Genomic DNA, 22,342 nt, shown 5'->3' with positions numbered 1-22,342 from the left:
CCAACTACACACATGAGAAATCAAAAAACTGCATTTATAAAATACCTTCTGAATGTAACAATTTTTATCTGGGGAAAACTTTATCTGGAAGATACAACAAAAAGAGGAAAATCAAAGAAGCAACAAATGTGTAGCAAACACATCAATAGAATGTAGCCTGCTTTGATTATCAATACTGAAAGAAGAACTTAGCAATAATAATATATCCATTAGTAATCTGTATTTTAATTTTTTTTAAACAATTTCCGAATTGGACGTGGAGTTAACAAAACTGTGCTTTTTAAGCAGTTACTTTTATTTGAATTTTATTAACAAGAACTTTTTGGAAAGTGTTACATATGTGCAACTTCTTATTATTTAAATATTTGTTAATTATTATAAAAGAATTACAAAACAACCAGGAGCAACAATAACTTCTTGGTGACGGTAAAAACTGTGTTATATATTTTCTACATTTGCCTACAAATAACTATGTCTAGGAATATACAAGGTGAGTGGCAAGAACTTTGGATCATCAAAAACTCTAAAACTCAAAAAATACGACCTGACCTAATATTTCAAATTTCAAATTTATTCAAAAATATGTGTGTACAACATTTTACAGTTAGATCCTATATTATTAGTGTCGACTGACTCTCACCATGCCTAGGCAAGAGTTGCCTGTTTTGCACTGTACTATGTCAATCGAAACTGTATCAATTGTACATAAAAGTAGTATTAAGGTTGGAACTAAGAAGTAACATACCTAACTATCGAAGAGATAATGCAACAGAACAATATAATAGCCCGATCAAAGAACAATCTGACCCCAAAAAAAATAAAGGAAGGATGAAAATTTGGGAATACGTAATTGAAATTGTCTATTATGATATGAGAAAAAGTTTACAATTCTACATCCCCTCAATTTTTCAAAAATAGAGGGGAATACCCCCCTCTCGAAGGTGAAAAATATACATTCAAAATAAGTCCGGAATTGGATAAAATTACTAATTCTAAGCAACTTTTGTTCTATAGAGTTTTTCCCTAAGTCAATACTTTTCGAGTTATTTGCAAGTGAATATGTTCATTTTTAACAGAAAAAAAAATTTTAACAAGAATCAAATAGGCTATTTATAAAAACAATAAACAGAATGAGGTCAAATCACGCACTAACCCCAGCATACAAACACAGCATAGGTATCAGTGATAACCCATATTGCGCCTGTGGTGGAATGGGAGATCTACAGCACCTCATATTGGAGTGTGGACTGTACAGACAAAATATTAAAGTAATGTATGAAAAGTTAATTGATCTAAATTGTCCTTTACCTGTCAATTTAAACGAAATTCTTTTTCCAAAAAATAAGCAGACGTTACAATGTCTTTACGAATATGTAACGTCCTGTAAATTTAAATTTTAAATAGGCTTAGATAATAAAATTATAAAATTGTAAAAATATCACACAAAATTGAAAAATGTATCCATTAAGATAGTATAACACTCTGTAAATTTAGATAATAAGTAGGCTTAGATATTAACTTAAAATTGTTATTGTAATACCATACAAAAAAACACAAATAGTCTGGCTAATTGGCTCTGTCAAAGCCATTAATAAAAAAAAAAAAAAAACAAAAGGTAAGTATTTCAGTAAGTATAAAAAGATGGTGTATGCAATGCTTCAGGTCTGTAGACCCAGTAGAAGCAGAGTTGTATCTAATGAAAAGTAAGTTCTTCTTCATAAAATTCCAAATCGAATATTTCAATGTGAAATAACCCAAAAAGGGAGTACTTTTCGGGGAAATTCTTTTCAACTTTTTTAAAATGTTTAAAAAAGGATTATTTTTGTTTTTTAAAAAAACTTGTAACATTAAAAGTAAGTGAGTTACGCTCAAAATATTGTTGGTTCCTTTTATTTTTTGGTAAAAAAATCGCGAAAATCACCCCCTAATTAGCATCACAAATAAATTTTATCATTACCACTTCACACGTTACTTTGCTTATGTACTATTTATATGATCTGTAAGTTTTATCGGTTCAAAGTGCTTATTTTTGAAAAAGCTGTAGTTAAAATGCCTTGAAGGAGTAACTAATCATGAGTTTAGGCAAATTTTGAACAGCCATAGCATAATCAATTTTAGTATAACAAGAAAACAAAAAAAAGGAAAAATATTCAGAAAAGCAAAACGTAGATTTTATTACTCTTTAAGATTTTTGGTATTACTAATAATTTTTAAGTTAATTCCATGAACAATTCCATTTTTTTTTCAAAATAAAAAAAATATTTTATTTTAAACCCATTTTTTTTTCAAAACTGAGCACTTTGAACCAATGGAATTTATAGATAATATAAACAATATATAAGTAAAGTAACTTGTGAAGCGGTTACGATTAATTTTATTTGGGAAGCTAATTAGGGGGTGATTTTCGCGATTTTTGTACCAAAAAATAAAAGGGACCAACAATATTTTGGGCGTAACTCACTTATTTTTAATGTTAGAAATTTTTTTAAAAAACAAAAATAAACTTTTTTTTTAAACACTTTAAAAAAGTTGTAATGAATTTTTCCAGAAAAGTGCTCTGTTTTTTGGTTATTTCACATTGAAATATCCGATTTGGGATTTGACGAAGGACCTACTTTTCATTAGCTACAACTCTGCTTATACTGGGTCTGCAGACCTCACGCGTACACCATGTTTTTAAATTTTTTATAAGCCATATTTTTACTAAGAATATTTTTTTCGCTAGAGTACATACTTTTTAAACATGTTTTTTTTTCGTTAAAAATGAACATATTCACTCGCAAATAACTCTCAAAGTATTGACTTAGTGAAAAAACTCTATAGAACAAAAGTTGCTTAGTTGTCATTTTATCCAATTCCGGGCCTATTTTGAACGTATATTTTTTCCTCACGAGAAAATATTTTTCACCCCCTATTTCCCAATTTTTGTAAAATGGAGGGGATGTAGAATTGTAAACTTTTTCTTATATAATAATAGACAACTTCAACTACCTATTTCCAAATTTTCATCCTTCCTTTATTTTTTTTGAGGTTTTGGTAAAATTCTGTGTTCCCTGATCGGGCTATAATGTTAGACCATGAACAGAAAAGTGAAGATAACAAATTGAGGATAGAACATTGATTGGCACATGGTCATCTTATGTCTTCTAAAGACCAACAGTTTTGCTCCCACTGCAACGATATTCCTATTACAGTGAAGCACATCCTCACAGAATGCCAACACTGCCAGGTCGTCGCATTGCTAACAATATAAGCCACAGTTTAAAAGAACTTAGAACTGTTCAAGCTGACTCAAGAGCCTAATATATTTCTATAAAATTATTTAATTCACATAATATTTTTATTATTCAACTGCTTAAGTATATGTAATTTAAATATTCATAACTATGTATAAACCTTTACTCCCATTGCAACGACCAAAGATATCGAAATACATACGTTAATTCGAAATAAAAAAACTGTCTCAACTGCTAGTCAAGTGACAGATTGTGAGAAGAAGTTAAAGTTTGATTATGAAATTATAGATACCTATATAGTTACAAATACTTTTAACTGAAAGTAACCGAAATGTCAAAATAATCATTTTAAACTAAAATTAAGAAAGCATAATTTTCATCATCACTTGTTACTTGAAGCAGGTCTAGCAGTTGGCAGCAGACCATCATGCTGCTGGAAGTTGCGACCCCTGTAATGTTTCGACGAACCAAGTGAGTCGCCTGCGGAATATATTATTATTTACAGAGTGTTTATTCGATGAGGGGTTATGACAACTGTATATAAATATCATTCAAGCAACAATTAAGTCTAGGAAAAGAAGTATCCATGCCTCACAAATGTGGTCTAGATGTAATGATGAACCACAAAATTAATTAAGAACATTATAAGATTAAAATACTTTGGACGCGTTTCGGCCCAACATGAGCCATCATCAGCAACTACAGGAACAATAAACCAACAGAAAGGAAGAAAGAACATTGGTTGTTCCTGTAGTGGCTGATGATGGCTCTTGTTGGGCCGAAACGCGTCCAAGTATTTTAAAATTATAATTGTTTTTAATGAATTTTATGGTTTATCTTGGAAATAGTACATTATTAACAATTAAGTCTGCATTGTCATTCATTTTGTGTATGTTCTGCTATTTGCTGGTTGACTAGGTGTTTGTTATAACTGTGATATTTGTTTGACTGTTATTGTTATACATATTTGTATTATACATTAATTTGAAATGAACTGATCAATCAGTATAATTTTCGTATGCAGAGTAGAACAAGTAGAATACGAGGTCGAGACGAAAATTCTCCGCCAAGTAGTGAAAAATAAGCTTTTTAAGTTTATTAATTATTGTACACTTTTTGAACATGTAATTTTTAGTTTGTAAAGTTCTAGAAGCGAGAAGTTCTAGAGTAGTTTCGAAAGGGTTTTATATGTATGTGCTCTTTCAATGCCATTCCATCAAAATAACTTAAAAATACATATACATGTAGAAACCCTAAAATTTGACACTTCAGCCTCTAACAGGTACCGTGCCACTATATCCTTCTTCTTTTTGTGTAGACCTCTGTCTGTTTTTCATTGTGCCTTCAGTTGTCATTTCTTCATCTTTTTCGCGATCCTTTCACTGATAGTCTTCCTATTAGGGAACCGTCTCTTGTCGTCTTTACTACTCTCTTTGTTGTCATTCGGCTTATGTGGCCATTCCATTCTATTCTTCTGTTTCTTCATCATCCAGCCCTTTGCGTCCACTGCTGGACATAGGCCTCCCTCATTTTTGTCGATTGTGCTCTATTTTGAGCACTTTGAATACAATTTCTTGACATTTTCTTGAGATCGTCGTCAGTAGAGGTGATCTTCCTCTACTTCTTTTGTCTAATCTCGGCCTCCACTCAAGTAATCTCTTCGTCCACCTACCATCACTGATTCGGGCGACGTGCCTGCTCGTCATAAAGAAAGACATAACTTTATAAATCTTATTCAAGCCTATGCACCAACAGCAGATAAAGATGACGATGAAATAGAACAATTCTACAACGACTTAGAAGAAATGCTGAAAGCAATAAAAAAGCAACACATTAACATAATAATGGGCGATCTTAATGCCAAGGTCGGTCAAGGTAAGGTAGGAGAACATGTAGGAAACTATGGACTTGGAAACAGAAACGACAGAGGAGATCGATTGATTCAATTTTGCCAGAGCGAAGACTTCGTAATAACAAACACCCTTTTTAAATTACCTCCTCGGCGATTATATACATGGACATCTCCACAACATACCAAAGAAAAAATAGTGAGAAATCAAATAGACTACATTCTGATAGCAAGGAGGTATCGTAATGCTGTTAAATGTACTAAGACGTACCCAGGAGCTGATATAGGCTCAGATCATAATCCGGTAGTTACTGTGATAGAGGCGAGACCAAAAAAGATAAGGAGACCACAAAGAAAGACACTAGATTTAGTTAAACTTAGAAACAAAAATATACAACAAGAAACAGGAGAAGAAATAAATGAAAACCTCAGTTCATTGCAACAACAAATTAACGATACAGATAACGTTAACCAAAAATTAAAGTACATAAATACAGCTATACAAACAGCAGGAAAGAAACATCTGACAAAAACGACAACAAAGAACAAGGGGTGGATGACACAGGACATACTAGACTTGATGGAACAAAGAAGAAATATGAAGAATTACCTAGAGAAATACAAAGAAATAAACAAACACATAAAAAAGAGAATAAAAGAAGCCAAAGAGGCGTGGATTAAAGAACAGTGTGAAGAAATGGAAACCTATGAGAAAAAGTACGATGCGTTCAATATGCACAAAAAATTAAAAGAGATAACAGGAAGTATAAAGAAATGCCAAATAGGTAAACTTAAAGACAAAGATGGAAACCTTATTGTAGATCTAGAGAATAAAATAAAAAGATGGACAGAATACCTGAATGAATTATTTGAAGACGATAGAAACAACTTAACTCAGATAATCAATGCAACTGGGCCAGACATATTGAAAGAAGAAGTGGAATACGCAATAAGAAACGCTAAAAATGGAAAAGCAAACGGACCTGATGAAATCCCTACAGAACTGCTGAAGCTTTTGAATGTTCAATCCGTAACCATAATATTGCATATATTCAATACAATATACAGTACTGGTATAATACCACAAGAATGGTTGCTGTCTACGTTTGTCACCATACCGAAGAAAACTAAGGCAGTGCAATGTTCAGATCATCGAACAATCTCCTTGATGAGTCACCTGCTTAAAATCTTTCTTAGAGTCATCCACAACCGAATCTATCAAAAACTAGACATCGATATTAACGATACACAGATGGGATTCAGAAAAGGATTAGGTACAAGGGATGCTCTCTTTGCCCTGAACGTTCTAACACAGAGATGCCTAGATGTTAACCAAGAGGTACACGCCTGCTTTATAGACTTTGAAAAGGCCTTTGACAAAGTACGCCACAGTAAACTCAAAGAAATCCTGGAGAGTAAGAACATTGACACCAGAGACATACAAATAATATTAAATCTGTACTGGAATCAGCGAGCTAATATAAAAATAGAAGACCAAACATCGGACGAAATAGAAATACGTAGAGGGGTACGACAGGGTTGTATATTGTCACCGCTCTTGTTTAATATCTACAGCGAACAAATATGCCAAGAAGCTCTCTCATATGCAAACGAAGGGATAATAGTCAATGGAGAAGTTATCAATAACATTCGATATGCTGACGATACTGTGATAATGGCAAGAACAGCGGAAGATCTACAACATCTAGTTGAAAGTATGAATGAGATATGTAATAACTACGGCATAAGGATGAACGTCAAAAAAACCAAATATATGACCTTCAGTAAGAATCCAATAAATGACACTAGTATCACAATAAACGGTACCCAACTTGAAAAAGTAAACGAATACAAATACTTGGGAACCCTTATCAATGAAACAGGTGACCAAAATCACGAGATAAAAAGACGTATTGAAATTGCCAGGTCTACTTTTATAAAAATGAAAAAATTATTTTGTAATCGTGATATTAGTATTCATCTACGAACTAGAATGTTAAAATGCTATGTATTCAGTACTTTGCTCTACGGTGTTGAGTCATGGACTCTTGAACAGAGGAATATTAAAAATCTTGAAAGCTTTGAGATGTGGTGCTACCGCCGTATACTAAGAATAAGTTGGGTGGATAAAATTACAAATGAAGAAGTAATACGCAGAATAAATAACAAGGCTGAAGTTCTACTGAATATAAAAAAGAGAAAACTTGAATACTTAGGCCACCTGATGAGGGGACAAAAGTACACATTCCTACAAAACATAATGCAAGGAAAAATCCAAGGACGAAGAAATCCAGGCCGTAGAAGAATGTCCTGGATGAGAAATTTGAGAGAGTGGTTTGGCTGTACCACTAACGAATTGTTCAAAACAGCAGTAAATAAAATTAGAATCGCCCTAATGATATCCAATCTCCGATAGGAGAGGCACTCAAAGAAGAAGAAGAGCCTGCTCAGTTCCATTTCAAGGTGGCAATTCGAGAAATTACATCAGTAACTCCTGTTCTTCGTCTTAAGTCTTCATTTTTAATTGATGGTGGAGGTCGGGGCTACTTTAAAATCTTAAATAGGAGCCCCCAATTTTTATTGCAGATTTGGATTCTTGACGTAAAAATAACCAACTTTTATTCGCAACATTTTTCCAATTATGGATATATTATGGCGCTATAATCGGAAAAAACGATTGGTGGAAATGGAAAATTAAATTAAAAAATGGAGAGTCCCACACTTTATGGAAAACTTATATTAACGTTTTTTTTGGTTTTAGCACCCACTCTTCACAATCCAATAGGTTCCCATAACATTTTTAACTCGGTCACGAAGCGATATACTCAGCATTGACCTTTCCATTTTCCTCTGGGATATTTGCAGCATTTTAGAAGTTGTAGCTGTCAATGTCAAAGTTTCGGCACCATAAATCAGCACAGGCAATACACATTGGTCAATTGTTTTACGTTCTAAAGAAATTGGTATATAGCTTTTAAAGATGTCTTTGAGTTTTCCATAGGCTGCCCATGCTAGGTTTATTCTTCTTCGTAGTTCGCATGTTTGGTTGTCTCTTGTGATCTTTATTTCGTGTCCAAGGTATATGTATTTTTCCACTAGCTCTACTTTGTTGTCTTCAATATTGATATTTCCACTAGGTACTAGGTTTGTCGTGAATTTTGTTTTGGAGATGTTTATTCTAACACCTACACTGGTACACACTAACTGTTTACTTACCCAGTTGTGTCTGTTTCTTACCCAGTTGTTAATGCCACCTTGCATCTCCGACGTATATCTGTACTTCTAGCTGTCCCATAGTGTCTTACCATCGATTTTTCAAAGCGTTTTCTTCTCTGCTGTCTCTAACATTATTTTTGTTTTCTCTGTGTCATGTCGTGTTTCTGCTGCATATATACAGGGCCGTCTTAACCCGGGGGTGCAAGGGGTGTGAGGCACCCGGGCGGCAAGTCCAAGGGGCGCAAGCTGAAATCTTGCTAGGCTCAAACTTACCCTTTTGTCCTTAAAAAAACTACAAATAACAAAAACATACAAGTGCTCTTTCGATATTTTTTACAAAGGCTATTAATGCTTACTACATACCTACGATATGGAAATGAAATATGAAACCCATTTAGATTATCCTGACAATAATTTCAAAAAGGTGACGCGTATACTATTTTGACCAATATTGAATGTCGAGTGACAATGAATCACCATCTTGTAAGATTTGAAATTTATAATTTTTCTTTCATGGAAAGTATTATTGTTTTGGAGAAACTCCGAAGAAAACTTAAAAAACAACACAATTTTTAAATTTACAAAAAAAACTAGCGCTTGGAAATAGATCTGATATAGATGGTGAAGATTTATTCCTTGAGTTAGAATTGTTACCAATATTTTTAAAAAATATAGACACAACTCCACTCGATACTTTAATGCCCGGTTGCACCAACAGATCTTAGGCTTAAGTCGAGAATATCATAAGAATTAATATAATTAATTATTTATATGGGAAATAAGCCACAATTAAAAGGAATTTAATTGTGGCTTATTTCCCATATAAATAATTAATCATAAAAATGCCACAAGGAAATAGCTTCAGAACAAAATTAATATAATATAATTATAATATATTATAATAAGAATAGCATAATATAATAATAGATATAATTGATAATAAGGTAAGAATCTAAAATTATGGGTCAACTTAAGTGATACTCAAGAAGGCCCTATCTATAAGTAGAGCTTAGGTAAGCTGGAGCCTAAGATCTGTTGGTGCAACCAGGGATAAGGCATATTCTAAAATAATTTACTCTCCGTTTTCCTAAATATTTCTACATGTCTAAGGATATATTCAATACTTCCATATATTCCAGATAAATAGCTGAAGGAAAAAGGTCTTTTTCTAAACTTAAATTGATCAAAAATAATTGACTTTAATAAGTACCTACCTATCCGGACCGTGCAAGTTCGGCAAAGCGACCCCTATTTCTACGCTCTGTACTTTTATTCTCACTTTTAATTATATTGGCCAATTATATTAGTCCTGGTTACTGGATAATTGTCAAGGCCATAGTCCAAAAAAATAGTAAGAAGAAAAAATAAGATTCAGGTTATGTTATGAAAACGTGAACAATTGTATGTAGTAAATAAAATTAGTTATTAAAATGCAGTACTGCACTCAAAATACAATTAATTAAATTTACCTTTATATAATAATTGCATATCATATCAATATTGTGGAGCAATATATAATGTTTCTGCTTCAATGACAGAAGGTATGAAATATACGTCAATTTGACAATTTCAATTTCAATTGACAATATGAATTATTTAAGATAGTTGCAATATTTCTCGCGCACGGTCGTTTCTCGTTTCCCATCCAAGTACTTGCACACCGCGAATAGAAAAGCAAGTAAAAATAGATATCGCAGAAGCAATAAAAACTTTTGCCAACTTAAAAGCTAGAAAAGTTGACTTTGATATACTATAAAAAATATGGTATAGTTTATAAGATTGATCTTTTTTGAATACTGAAACCATGTTTTTTAATATACAAGGTGGGCCAAAGAAAACAGTTCACATCGATATTAGTTATTAGATTTTAAGAAAATGCAGAAATATTTCGATTTTTATTTTTATATTGCAATTTTCTGGCATATATTTCATACTGGTGATGTCATCCATCTGAGCGTGATGACATAATCGATCATTTTTTTTTAAATGGGAATAGCAGTCGTGCGTAGTTCATTTGAAAAGGTGTTCAATTTCCTATTCAGTAATATAAACATTAATATCATTATTTATACAGGGTGGCAAAAAAATAATTTTTGAATTAAATTAATTGACGCAAAAAGAAGAATGTATGTAATTTATTAACTCAAAATACATTGTACTGCTGTCAGAAAATAGAAAAATGTTTATTTCACAAATAAACATTTCTTTTCGCTTACATGAAATCACAAACAGCTTCCCAGCTACCTCTTGGCAGTTTGAACATTTAATTTAAGCCAAAAGCAATGTTTATTTGTCAAATAAACATGCTTTTCTATTTTCTGACAGCAATAGAATGTATTTTAAGTTAAATAAATTACATAGATTCTTCTTTTTCTGCCAGTTAATTTAATTCAAAAATTATTTTTTTGTCCAATCCTGTATAAATAAAGATATTAAAGTTTATATTGCTGAATAGAGAATTGAACATCCTTTTAAATGAGCTACCATACACGATCCCTATTCCCATTTAAAAAAATCGTCGATTATGTCATCATGCCTAGATGGATGACGTCACTAGTATGAAATGTACATATATCAAAAAATTGTAATTTAAAAATAAAAATTGACCTGTTTCGGCATTTCCTTAAAATCTAATAACTACTGCCAAATATCGAGGTGGACTGTTTTCCTTGGCCCACCCTGTATAAATAAAGAAAGCAAACATAATTAGTTTTAATTTTAGCGTACCTATAAACTATAGAATCTTCTGACAAAAGGGGGCGTAAAGATGAGTCTTGCACCCCGGCGCCGTGTATGGTTAAGACGGCTCTGCATGTCATAATTGGTCTGATGACTGATTTGTAAATTATGCTTTTCGTTTCTTTCCTGATATTTTTATTTTTCCATATTGTTTGATTCAGGCAACCTGCGCACTGTTTGTTCTACTCACTTGATCTTCCACTTATGTTTCGAGTTCTGTAGTGTTCGGATGAAATATGTAATGTTTTAGGACTTTGCAGACAGTAGTACACAAAAAATCAGATTCTTGAGCTACTTTTTTTAGTACAGTACAACCTGCCATATCCGGACCTGTCATATCCGGACCTGTCATATCCGGACCTCCCCATATCCGGACGGTTCTGCGCCGTCCGGATCTACCGAAATCTACCGAGAAAGGCAGTCCTGCTGTTGGACAACGCACTAAAAGAAGAACTAAAAAATGGCGAAATAATGTATTATAGAATCTATAAAACGTGTCTATCGACGAAAGTTATTGACGGCGTTGATTACTGGAATGTATGAAGGAGAAAACGTTTCAGAGACTATAAAAGAAGTAGTGGTCTTTATATCCGGATTTTTTCATATCCGGATCGGTCTGTCGCCATATTGACATTGATCCGGATATGGCAGGTTTTACTGTACTTGAAGTAGGTTCCAATTTAACAATACCTAAAATTTCTATTTCTGCTGCTTCAGTCCTAACACGTTTTTCACAATCCCTTTTTTATCAGCCTTGATCCCGTTTCATGAAATTTTTTAACTAGTTTTGTTAGGTATGAATGATAACACTAGTAAAACATATGCGTTACGTTTACCTTTTTAAGAGGTGTAATACTTTTAATAAATTGATTATTTTTAACAAGAACAGAGTTAATAATAATATGAAAAGAAAAACCATGGGTACCTGAAAGGGTTTGTGTTACTGGAAGGGAGTGGGTTGACAAATGACAGATATGAAGATGTTTAAGAGATGTCCTCTTTGGAATAAAAATCGACCTGTTTCAGCATTTTCACAAAATCCAATGTTAGGGTGGACTCTTTTGAGTTGCCAACCAAGATATTCTCTATTATCTTTACTAAAAGTATTAGTATTCCTTTCTTACGTAGGTCTTTAGACATGTTCAAAAAGTGAAGCCCTTTTTTTTACTATTGGCGTTAAAGGGACAGAATTCTTATATGCTTCTTTTTGATATATTTTTGTGGCAATAAATCAGTTAAAATGACGGAATTATATTTCAAGTTAGGTTTGATCGAATTCGCATTTAATTGGGCAGAAATGGTCACGTATGGGTTAGGACGTTAATTTCTGTCTGTTTCTTATAGTTTGTTTATGATTGTGTAAATATAACAGTAAAAATAACAACTAATTTCACACTTAAAATTTATTTTTTACTTAATATCAATTTGCATGTTAATAAAACATTTTAAAAAAGTGAAATTCATTTAAAATCCCTTGTTGCATAACACTGGATCCAAATAAGACATGATGTAATGATCGTTTAACCATGGTTTACGAAAAATTTAATTATTTCAAATAAAAGTAAACGTGTAAATTTGTTTAACCATACATCATGGACATGGTCCAAAAAAAAGTTTCATCCCTGCTTTTTAACTCCACATAATGTCATAACCTCTTATTGCTTGAACGCTCTGATATTTTTATAATAAAGTCTTCAGAAGGTGTTACCTTCTTTTTGCTTGCTGTAGTCTCAGAGCTTTTAATGCTAGTTTATAATATTTCGAACTTATCATTAAATTTATGGTCTAGAATGCGTTAATAAGACGTTGAGTTGGCTATATTCACCTCTCACAGCTGAAGAGGCAGCACAGACCACAAGCTAGCTGTACTGATGTTGTTTATGCTTTTGTTTATTTTTAAAGTTATCAAAGAAATTAATGATCGTATATAGTCTAGGGACCAGGGGGGTTGAGTATGCACTTTTATGCCCCCTCGGTATCTTGACTATTTTTTATATTTTTGGTTTGTAGATTCGTTTTTTCGAGGGTCTTCCTCCTCCTAAGTGCCTTCTCTATTGAGGTTGGCGATCAATATGGCAAATTTCTCTCTGTTCTGGGCTTGATGGATTAAGTCATTCCCTGTTGTGTGGGTCCACTCTCTGATGTTTCGGAGCCAGGATTTTTTCTTTCTTCCTATACCCCTTTTACCTTCGATTTTGCCTTCAATATTACCTGGAGCTTCTCGAATTCCCTATGGCGCATTGTGCGTCCTAGATATGTCCTTTGTAATTTTGATTGTATTGACCAGATGAGGACGTGTGTTCATTTTTTCCAGTACTTCCTCAGTCATAGTTCTGTTGGTCCAGCTTATTCTTAGCATTCGGCGGTACATCTACATTTCGAATGAATTCAGTTTGTTTACGTCATACTGTTTTAATGTCCAGGTCTCACAGCCATATAGTAATAGAGACCACACATAACACTTTAGTGTTCTCAGTCTTATTGTGACTGATTGCTTGGGGTTACAGAGCATTTTACGCATATCCATAAACCAGACCTTGCTATTTCAATGCTTCTTCTAATTTCTTTTGACTGGTCTAGCTGACTATTTAGCTCTCTGCCCAGGTATATGAGGCTTTGGGAACTCTGAAGGGTGATATCATTTATTTGTATATTGGGTGTAATTTGTTCATGGGGGTTCTTGTGGAATACCATGAATTTCGAGGGTACCAGGATGAAAACTCGTCAGATACTTTGTTATTAATAATGTAATTGGTTAAATGAATGTATCTCCTAAACCGTTAGAGTTTTTTAATTTCGCCAAAATCAAAATTGTTCCATTTGAAAAAATGAACAAAATGGCATTTGGTAAACTTTGATCCGAGTGTTAGAACCGAAGTTATAACAAATTTCGTGAAAAATAATTGAAAGATAGGCATTCGGCTTTGGGGCATGGGGCTTTGCAAAAAACTTTACAAAATTACTTTATCTTTATTAATAAAATGGCCTTAGTTGTTTTTAAGCTAAATAAAAAAAAGTTACCGACTTTTAGAAGTTATAGAACAACTAAAAATGCACATTTTAAGCTTTGCTAAATTCTGTGTTAATTTTTTGCCAATATATTAAAAATTGATTTACGCGCGCACGCATTCGTTGCGAGCTGATCGTTCGCCTCAGAGCGCGTTATTAACCATTTCAGTACCATTTTTTTTTTCAGCAAACGAAAAAATATTTTTTGTCTAAAATGTACTTCAAACAGTTCATATAGCACTTTTTTGCCATTAGTAAAAATATAGCATGTATATATAAACAATTATTATGGGTTCATTTGTACCCAAAATCTAAAAAAACTAGCACATATGAAACATAAGAAAGCAATTTCTTTCCTTTTGATGGCTCAAATGAACATTGAACTTCTGGCATTGTCATCTTGATTTTCCTGTACAACCAGAGTTTTTGCACCTTAAAGGTAAATGTAGCTCTATGTGCTCTAGAAAATGTCCAATATTATCCAATTGCACCTCAGTAAGAGGTCTAATTTCAATGTTTTGGCGTTTTGCAGCTACTACTGGACTAGATGTACTGCTTGAAGGTCTTCTCCGTTTTCGGTTATTGAAAGAGTTGACTTTTATGAGGGCTTCACCAACTTTCATCCTAAAGTGTAGAAGGTCCATGATATCTTTTTGTGGAATTCCTACTTCTCTGTCTTACCCGTATTTCTTCCTTGCAGTCACTGTCATCACCAACACATTTTTTTATGTCGGACAGTTTTTCTAGCTCTTCTAGCCTTCTGCGTTAATTTTTTTTTTTGGGCATTTTACTCCGAAAATAAAAATAACACTGACTTAGTCATTTTGGGTACAGTTGTATCCATCGAATTTGAGGTGCACTTCTCTATTTGAAAAAGTAAAATTGCAATAAAATATGTTTACAATTACTAAGAAGTATCAAATACTATTGACTGTAATACATACAACTCTTGACATTTCCGATTACATTTGAGAAAGCAAAAAAATAGTGCCATCTAGTGGTCCGCGGTGATAACCAGAGCAATCTAACCTTACATTTATAAAATTGCTTTATTATTGTTTTTATCTAAGTGTTTGAACTATTTTTATATTAATTTAATTTAGCAAAATTAGCTCGTTATTCAAAAATTAATAAAATTAAATTTGAATGTTTACGTCAAATTTTACGTTGTCAAAACCTAGTTTCACCGCAAACCGATAGTGGCGCTAGTGGCAACGTGCTTCGCGTGCTTCCAGATTTCTGTGGGAGTTGGATGTATTACAGTCAATAGTATTTGGAAGTATCACTACTTTCAACATTGCACTGAAGTATAAACCGCGATTGACTTTTATTCAGAATGATATTTGAAGAAACAAGTACACTTACCTCTTACCAACAATGCCGCCATATTGCTTTTGACATTAATTTTCTTTTAGAATAAAACGAGCCATGCGCTATCTGGGTACAAAACGCAGAAACTAATTTAAGTTACAGATTCCTGTAAAATTATATATGCATTCAAATTAATGGGTACAATTGTACCCAACATGACTGAAAGGGTTTAAAGTTCCATATCTTGGTCAAAAAGTACCATAGTTAAATATCTTATAAATTATTTCACAACTTTTTAGTAAAATTTTTATTGATAAAGATAAAGTAATTTTGCAAATTTTTTTTTTAAGCTGAAACAATTACCTTTAAAATGATGTGGTTTTAAAAGTTAATCGCAACTATGAAAGCTGAGTTATACTTGGAAAAGCCCCATCGAATGCCTATTTTGCAATTGTTTTTCACGAAATTTGTTATAACCTGGGTTCTAACAATCTGATCAAAGTTGACCAAACGTCATTTTGTTCATTTTTTTAAAGAAACAATTTTCGTTGGTAAAATTAAATATCTCTAATAGTTTTGGAGATACAATCATTTAAGGGTGTAGGCAAAAAATTTCGCGCCAATGTGTTTTAAATACATTCACTTTTGTCGAATCCTGAGAAAACTAATGAGTATTTTTGAAAAATTTAAACGCAGAATGACAGATTGCATTATTACCGAGGGCCGAAAGTTCCTGAAAACTTCTATAATATTTATTTTAATAAGTTTTTTTCCCTGGAAGCCGTCTGTTGTGAACCGGTTGTACTGCAGCCACTTGGCTTATTGTACATCTTCCATTCGTTTATGAAACCCATTCCAGAATTCTGGAACCCTGTACCAGCTTGTACAGGTCTAGTGGGTGGGTGCCATATATATTTGAATTCACTTCGATGTCTCCGAAAAGTATTTGCCGCCTCCGATCCAATGCCTCACAGTCATGCAAAATATGGTTGACTGTTTCAGGTTCTGTGTTACAGAGTCTGCAGCTCAAGTCTCCATGAAACAGCCCCATTGTATGCAGGTGACCCTTAACTGGCGCATGTGCAGTGAGGAAACCTGTTATGACTTTGAGTTGATTTCTGCTTGTTTTCATCAGTAACTCAGCCCTACTAGCACATGTCCGTCCGATCTTGCCATGTGTTTGACCGAGTACACTCTCCCAGTGTGAGTTGTGTTGGCTTCGGATCCAGGCTTTTTTTCGTTCGCGGACGGTGCTTTTTGGCACTCCCACGGCCGGCTCTGGACCCAGGTATTTTGTAGCTGATGCTCTCTTGGCAAGTGCATCAGCTCTTTCATTGACATATATGCCTCGATGACCTGAAACCCATACCAGTATAACACTGTTATGTTGTGCCAGTCTGTTAAGTTCTTGTCGACATTTCCACACCAGCCTAGAGTTCATCTTAGGGTTTATAAGAGCCCCAATGGCTGCTTGGCTATCTGTGCATATGTTAACCCGCTGCAGTTCGAATGCCCTCAAGTTGTTTTCTCTTGCACATTGCAAGATTGCAAAAATCTCTGCCTGAAATACGGAGGTACATTCTCCCAGCGGAATAGAAGTGTTGAAATTTCCACCACTACAGAATATTCCTGCACCCTAACAGTCTGCAGTTTTAGACCCGTCCGTATACCAGGTGTAACCCTGCAGTCTGGGTCGAGAGTTTCCTCTGTCCCATTCGTCTCGTGGGCAAATGTCCGCTTGAAAAGGTACTTCAGGATTGTATCTTGATGTCATATGATCGGATGTATATGGATGTATGTCATATGGATGTATTTTAATAAGTTAGAGGTGTGGAAAAAATGAGTGTGATTTTTATTTTTAAATATCTCATTCAAAAGAATTTGTTTGGTTATTCTAAGCCCTCGGTAATAATGTAATCTTTCATTCTGCGTTCAAATTTTTCAAAAATACTTCTTACTTTTTTCAGGATTAGAACACCGTTTAAAACAAATTGGCGCGAAATTTTGCACCTACGCCCTTAAACCATTAAATTGTTAATAACAAATTACCTGACGGATTTTTAGCCTGCTACTCTCGAAAAATCGAATCTACATATACTCTGGGCTAATTAGCAAAATACAAGGAAAAGTTATTTACCAGCAATTTTATTGCTGGAATCGAATCTTATTATTGTATGTATTAATAATATAGGTATGCAAAGTCCGCAGATAGTGTGCTACTTTTTTTATAAACAAAATGGCGCCCGAAAATCGTGTTTTTTTCAATTTTTGCTCTATAACTCCATAGATTTTAACTTAACACCAAAAACACCCAAATAAAAATTCACCGCAATTAAATTCTGCATAGAGACGTCTTTTCCACGATTCACTTCGACCAAAACTTTCTTCGGAAAAAGCGGGTTTTTCCAACAAAATCTTTAATTTTCAACTAAAATTTTAGATAAGTAATTGTTAATCAATAATTAAATAACTTGGTAATGTAAAAGCCCGTTTCGTATAGATTATAATTCCAGAAGCCGATGGAAATTGAATGAACAGTTTAGCAACAATTGAATTGTTAATTAAAAATTTACGGTCGCTATAATAACGACAATAATTATGGTGCATAAGAATAACTATGATTTTTTCATAAAAATACACTATACCTATCTAATGTACTTTACAGAATTAAAATTGGAATATTTAAGCGGCCTCAGGAATATTTTAAAATTATAAACAATTTTTTGGCTTATAAACAAAAAGAATATCTCGGGAAATATTAAATTAAATTAAATTATGAAAACGGCATTTGAAAATCAGCGACAGGACGCTTCTTTTAAAAAAAAAACGTTTAATTATTACGAGTGGTTCCTGAGATACAACCGGTCAAAGTTGACCGGAATTTACGGCAAAGATATAAACAATAGGATCATAATTTTCAAACCATCACCTTTTTATTTTTATACTGTTTCTCCACACCAATTTTCATATCTTTAAAATACTTATAACATATATTATTATAATAAAAACTATCGAGAATACGTGTGAAAATTGCCAAAAATAGCAAAATTCCAATCAAAAATTAGGTTGGAGAAAATGTAACCCTCAACGTTCAAAATCGGTATCCGTTAAAAAAATGCATTTTCTCGGCTTCCCATGGAGCAATTTCCTTCATTCTTTTTTTGTTCCCTAATAACTCGAGTAGAGCCATCGAACTAACGCATTATTAAATAATCAAACTTGCTTTTGTTTTGTTATAATAGATTAATTTATTTATAAGAACAGAAAACTACATATTTTTTTCAGTTGTAGGCTTTTTTTAGATAAACTTACTACAAGTGTACCTTTTAAAGTTAAAAATATAAATATTCTCATTTGAAAGCTGTATAATTATTTAAACAATTTTTATGTAAACAATTTAAAATTTTGTGTTATAATAAATAAATAAATTTATTATAACAAAACAAAAGCAAGCTTGACATTTAATAATGGTTAACGTTAGTTCGATGGCTCTACTCGAGTTACTTGGGAACAAAAAAAGAATTAAGGAAATTGCTCCATGGGAAGATGAGAAAATGCATTTTTTTAACGTATACCGATTTTGAACTTTGAGTGTTACATTTTCTCCAACCTAATTTTTGATTGGAATTTTGCTATTTTTGGCAATTTTCACACGTATTATCGATAGTTTTTATTATAATAATATATGTTATGAGTATTTTAAGGATATGAAAATTGGTATGTATCTAAAATTTTAGTTGAAAATTAAAGATTTTGTTGGAAAAACCCGCTTTTTCCGAAGAAAGTTTTGGTCGAAGTGAATCGTGGAAAAGACGTCTCTATGCAGAATTTAATTGCGGTGAATTTTTATTTGGGTGTTTTTGGTGTAAAGTTAAAATCTTTGGAGTTATAGAGCAAAAATTGAAAAAAACACAATTTTCGGGCGCCATTTTGTTTATAAAAAAAGTAGCACACTATCTGCGGACTTTGCATACCTATATTATTAATATATACCATCATAAGATTCGATTCCAGCAATAAAATTGCTGGTAAATAACTTTTCCCAAAAATGGCCTATTCTCCGATAATCAGCCCAGACTAATATCAAAAAATCTAAAAAAACGTCAAGGTATGTACCAAGGGGACATAAAAGTGTATACTCAACCCCTCCTGGCTGCTAGACTAATATACAGTTAAAATAAAGTTGGTATTCTAGAAGATGAAGCAAAGCAGGAGCTTTTAGGATACGACTAGAAGAGGATAATATTTTTTCTTTGACAGTTTTCTTTATTAAAATGGTATTTTATGAACTTAAGGGAACCCCTGAAAGCATGCCGAAGAAGTACCGACACTTTTTACATTTTACGTTGCTCAAAAATAAAAAAAAATACGAGGTGATGACTATTTTTCGTTCATTCCAGGTAAGTCCTGCGATGGAGGGTCGACTCTCAAAAATTCCAGTAGCTGTTAGTGGTCAACGTTTAGCCAAATGCATGTCTTGGTCGGGCGACTTGACGCCAGGACTGCGACGACGTAGGCAAAACAATGATAAATACGTCACGGATCCCAGCCAGCTTAAGCTTAGATTCAAAAGGCATTCTAGTAGTGGTAGGTATATTAAAAACGAAGATATTTGTAGGAATTTAAGAAGACATTTATACTAATGTTATCTCTTATTTGCACACAAAGCGACGCTCACTTAGCTTTTCTAATTTGCATAATATTTTACACTTTTTACTTTTTAAATTTGTATGTCTGTCTGTCTGTCTCTCTCTCTATCTGAGACTGCCCGTATGAATGTCTGACGACCTATCTGTTTGTCTGTATGTTTAGTCCTGTCGCCAGGGGGGGTACAACGGCCTCCTTTATTCAGATGGACTTACCCAAGTTTTTTCATGTATTTTGACCCGTAGAATACGAATTTTTTGGGTAACAGTTGATCCAGATGTCGATAAGATTGTTATAGATAAAGAACTTGAGGAATTACATAACAGCGATTTCTCGCAAAACAAAACATTTTTTGTATTTTTTGGGTCATTCTAAGCAAATAATGTTCTGGCAAGTTTTTTCGTAGGATGCACAGTTTTCGAGATAAGCGCGGTTGAACTTCCAAAAAATCGAAAAATTGCAATGTTTAAACCAGAATAACTTTTGATTAAAAAATAAAATAGCAATTCTGCTTACCGCATTTGAAAGTTCAAGTCCAATTATATCGGTTTTGATTATTTGCATTGCTAAAAATTAATTTTTTTATTCTTAAACAAAGCTATAAACAGTAATAAACACCTAGTGCGTGAGTGATGTTTTCAATGATTTCTCATTTAAAATCGAACAAGTAGGTAGAATAGGTACAAGTGCAAGCGAGGCAATATCTACGTAGGATGTATTAAAACGCATGTATTAGGTTCGGGAAACACTATGTGCTTATAGCTTTGTTTAACAATAAAAAAATAAATTTTTAGCAATGCAAATAATCAAAACCGATATAATTTGACTTGAACTTTCAAATACGGTAAGCAGAATTGCTATTTTATTTTTAAATCAAAGTTATTCGGGTTCAAAAATTGCATTATTTCGATTTTTTGAAATTTTAACAGTGGTTATCTCGAAAACTATGCATCCTACGAAAAAACTTGTAGGAACATTTTTTGCTTAGAATGGCCAAAAAAATATAAAAAAATGTTTTGTTTTGCGAGAAATCGCTGTTATGTAATTCCTCAAGTTCTTTGTTTATAACAATCTTATCGACATCCGGATCAACTGTTACCCAAAAAATTCGTGTTCTACGGGTCAAAATACATAAAAAAAACTTGGGTAAGTCCATCTAAATAAAGGAGGCCGTTGTACCCCCCTGGCGACAGGACTAGTTTATGTTCTGCCTTATCTCGGTCTGATTGTTTGCCTGTGTATCTGTCTCTCTGTCTAATAAAGTTTATGTCAAGATTTTAATTAATTTGTAACACAATTGTTTTAAACTATTGTTAATATTGATTATTATTAAGTTGGTTAAGTTACCGAACACTTGTGTTGAGTTTCTGGTCAGACAAAACAAATACGGTCCAATAATATAATTATAAAAATGGGTAAGTCAACTTATACTCGAAAAACTCTTTAGCGAACCATTGAAAAGCGACCTCTGACCTCTAGCAATGATATAGGTATGCTGATGACACAGCAATAGACAACGAAGAACTACAACATACAGATCGTATATTTTATTAGAATTTTAGTCGCTGATTCAAGGACCAAGCTGAAACGAATAGAGAAAAAACATCAGCAAAATAATTTTACTATTTCAGTTTCAGATATTTTCAACAAGGACAGGACTACAGGACAGGGTAAGAAGTGAGAAAATCAGACGCATATTTTGTGGGGTAGACTGGTAGACAATATAAATAACTGGGTAAAGAACAGAAAAGAAGAGTGGAGTCAACACATAAGCAGGATGTCTGAATCAAGAATAGTAAGAATAGCCAGTACTCCAGGCTGTGGGTGAAAAATAGGTCGATTTCAGGATATAATTCAGGAATTTTTGAAACCTATCAGGTGTTGTAAAGGACGATGCCAGGAATAACTTCTACTAAAATGTGACCAAAAATATTGTGAGCTTTTTTTTATTGCGATTTTAATTTGTTAAATTTGCAATTTTTAAAGATTTTTAATTTGGCAGCTCAGGATATTGATTCTAGAGAAAAACTTTTTAATAGAAAGTTGTAGTAAATTAAAAAACCTACAATTTGAGCTATGGTAAGTTTAATTTCGTTTATTGGTTATTGCAAAACAGTCTGCGAAAGGCCCAAAATGACCGTTTTTTTTGCAATTGAGTTATTTATTGTACAAATATTTTTTTTATTTTTTAAAGCTTTAAAATGAAGATCTTTCAATTCCAAACATAAAAAAACTTGTAAGGCCGGATTAACGAATTTGTTGATTAGATATTATAAATTGTTTATCCCAAGAGGTCAAATGTCGAAGGCTATAACTTTTTGAAAAAAAAATCGTA

At 33.0% G+C, this 22,342-nt stretch overlaps 1 protein-coding gene across 8 annotated transcripts in view; it reads left to right on the top strand.

Moving 5' to 3' along the window:
* The window catches only part of LOC114333623 (tau-tubulin kinase 1), a 345,869-nt gene that overhangs the window by 285,439 nt on the left and 38,088 nt on the right, over positions 1-22,342 (top strand). For 6 of the 8 annotated variants that reach the window (XM_050647122.1, XM_050647124.1, XM_050647123.1 and 3 more), the window contains exon 16: positions 19,761-19,947. The exons of 1 other annotated variant lie outside the window; for it this stretch is intronic. In XM_050647122.1, the coding sequence (XP_050503079.1) occupies positions 19,761-19,947 (187 nt within the window). Of the gene's footprint in view, positions 1-3,635; positions 3,660-19,760; positions 19,948-22,342 lie in introns of those variants that run through there. One more of the 8 variants, XM_050647129.1, reaches the window with a different exon arrangement.

The sequence above is a fragment of the Diabrotica virgifera genome, chromosome 3, assembly GCF_917563875.1.
Source record: "Diabrotica virgifera virgifera chromosome 3, PGI_DIABVI_V3a".
Classification (NCBI taxonomy): domain Eukaryota; kingdom Metazoa; phylum Arthropoda; class Insecta; order Coleoptera; family Chrysomelidae; genus Diabrotica; species Diabrotica virgifera.
This window is presented reverse-complemented; position numbering and strand designations above follow the sequence as displayed.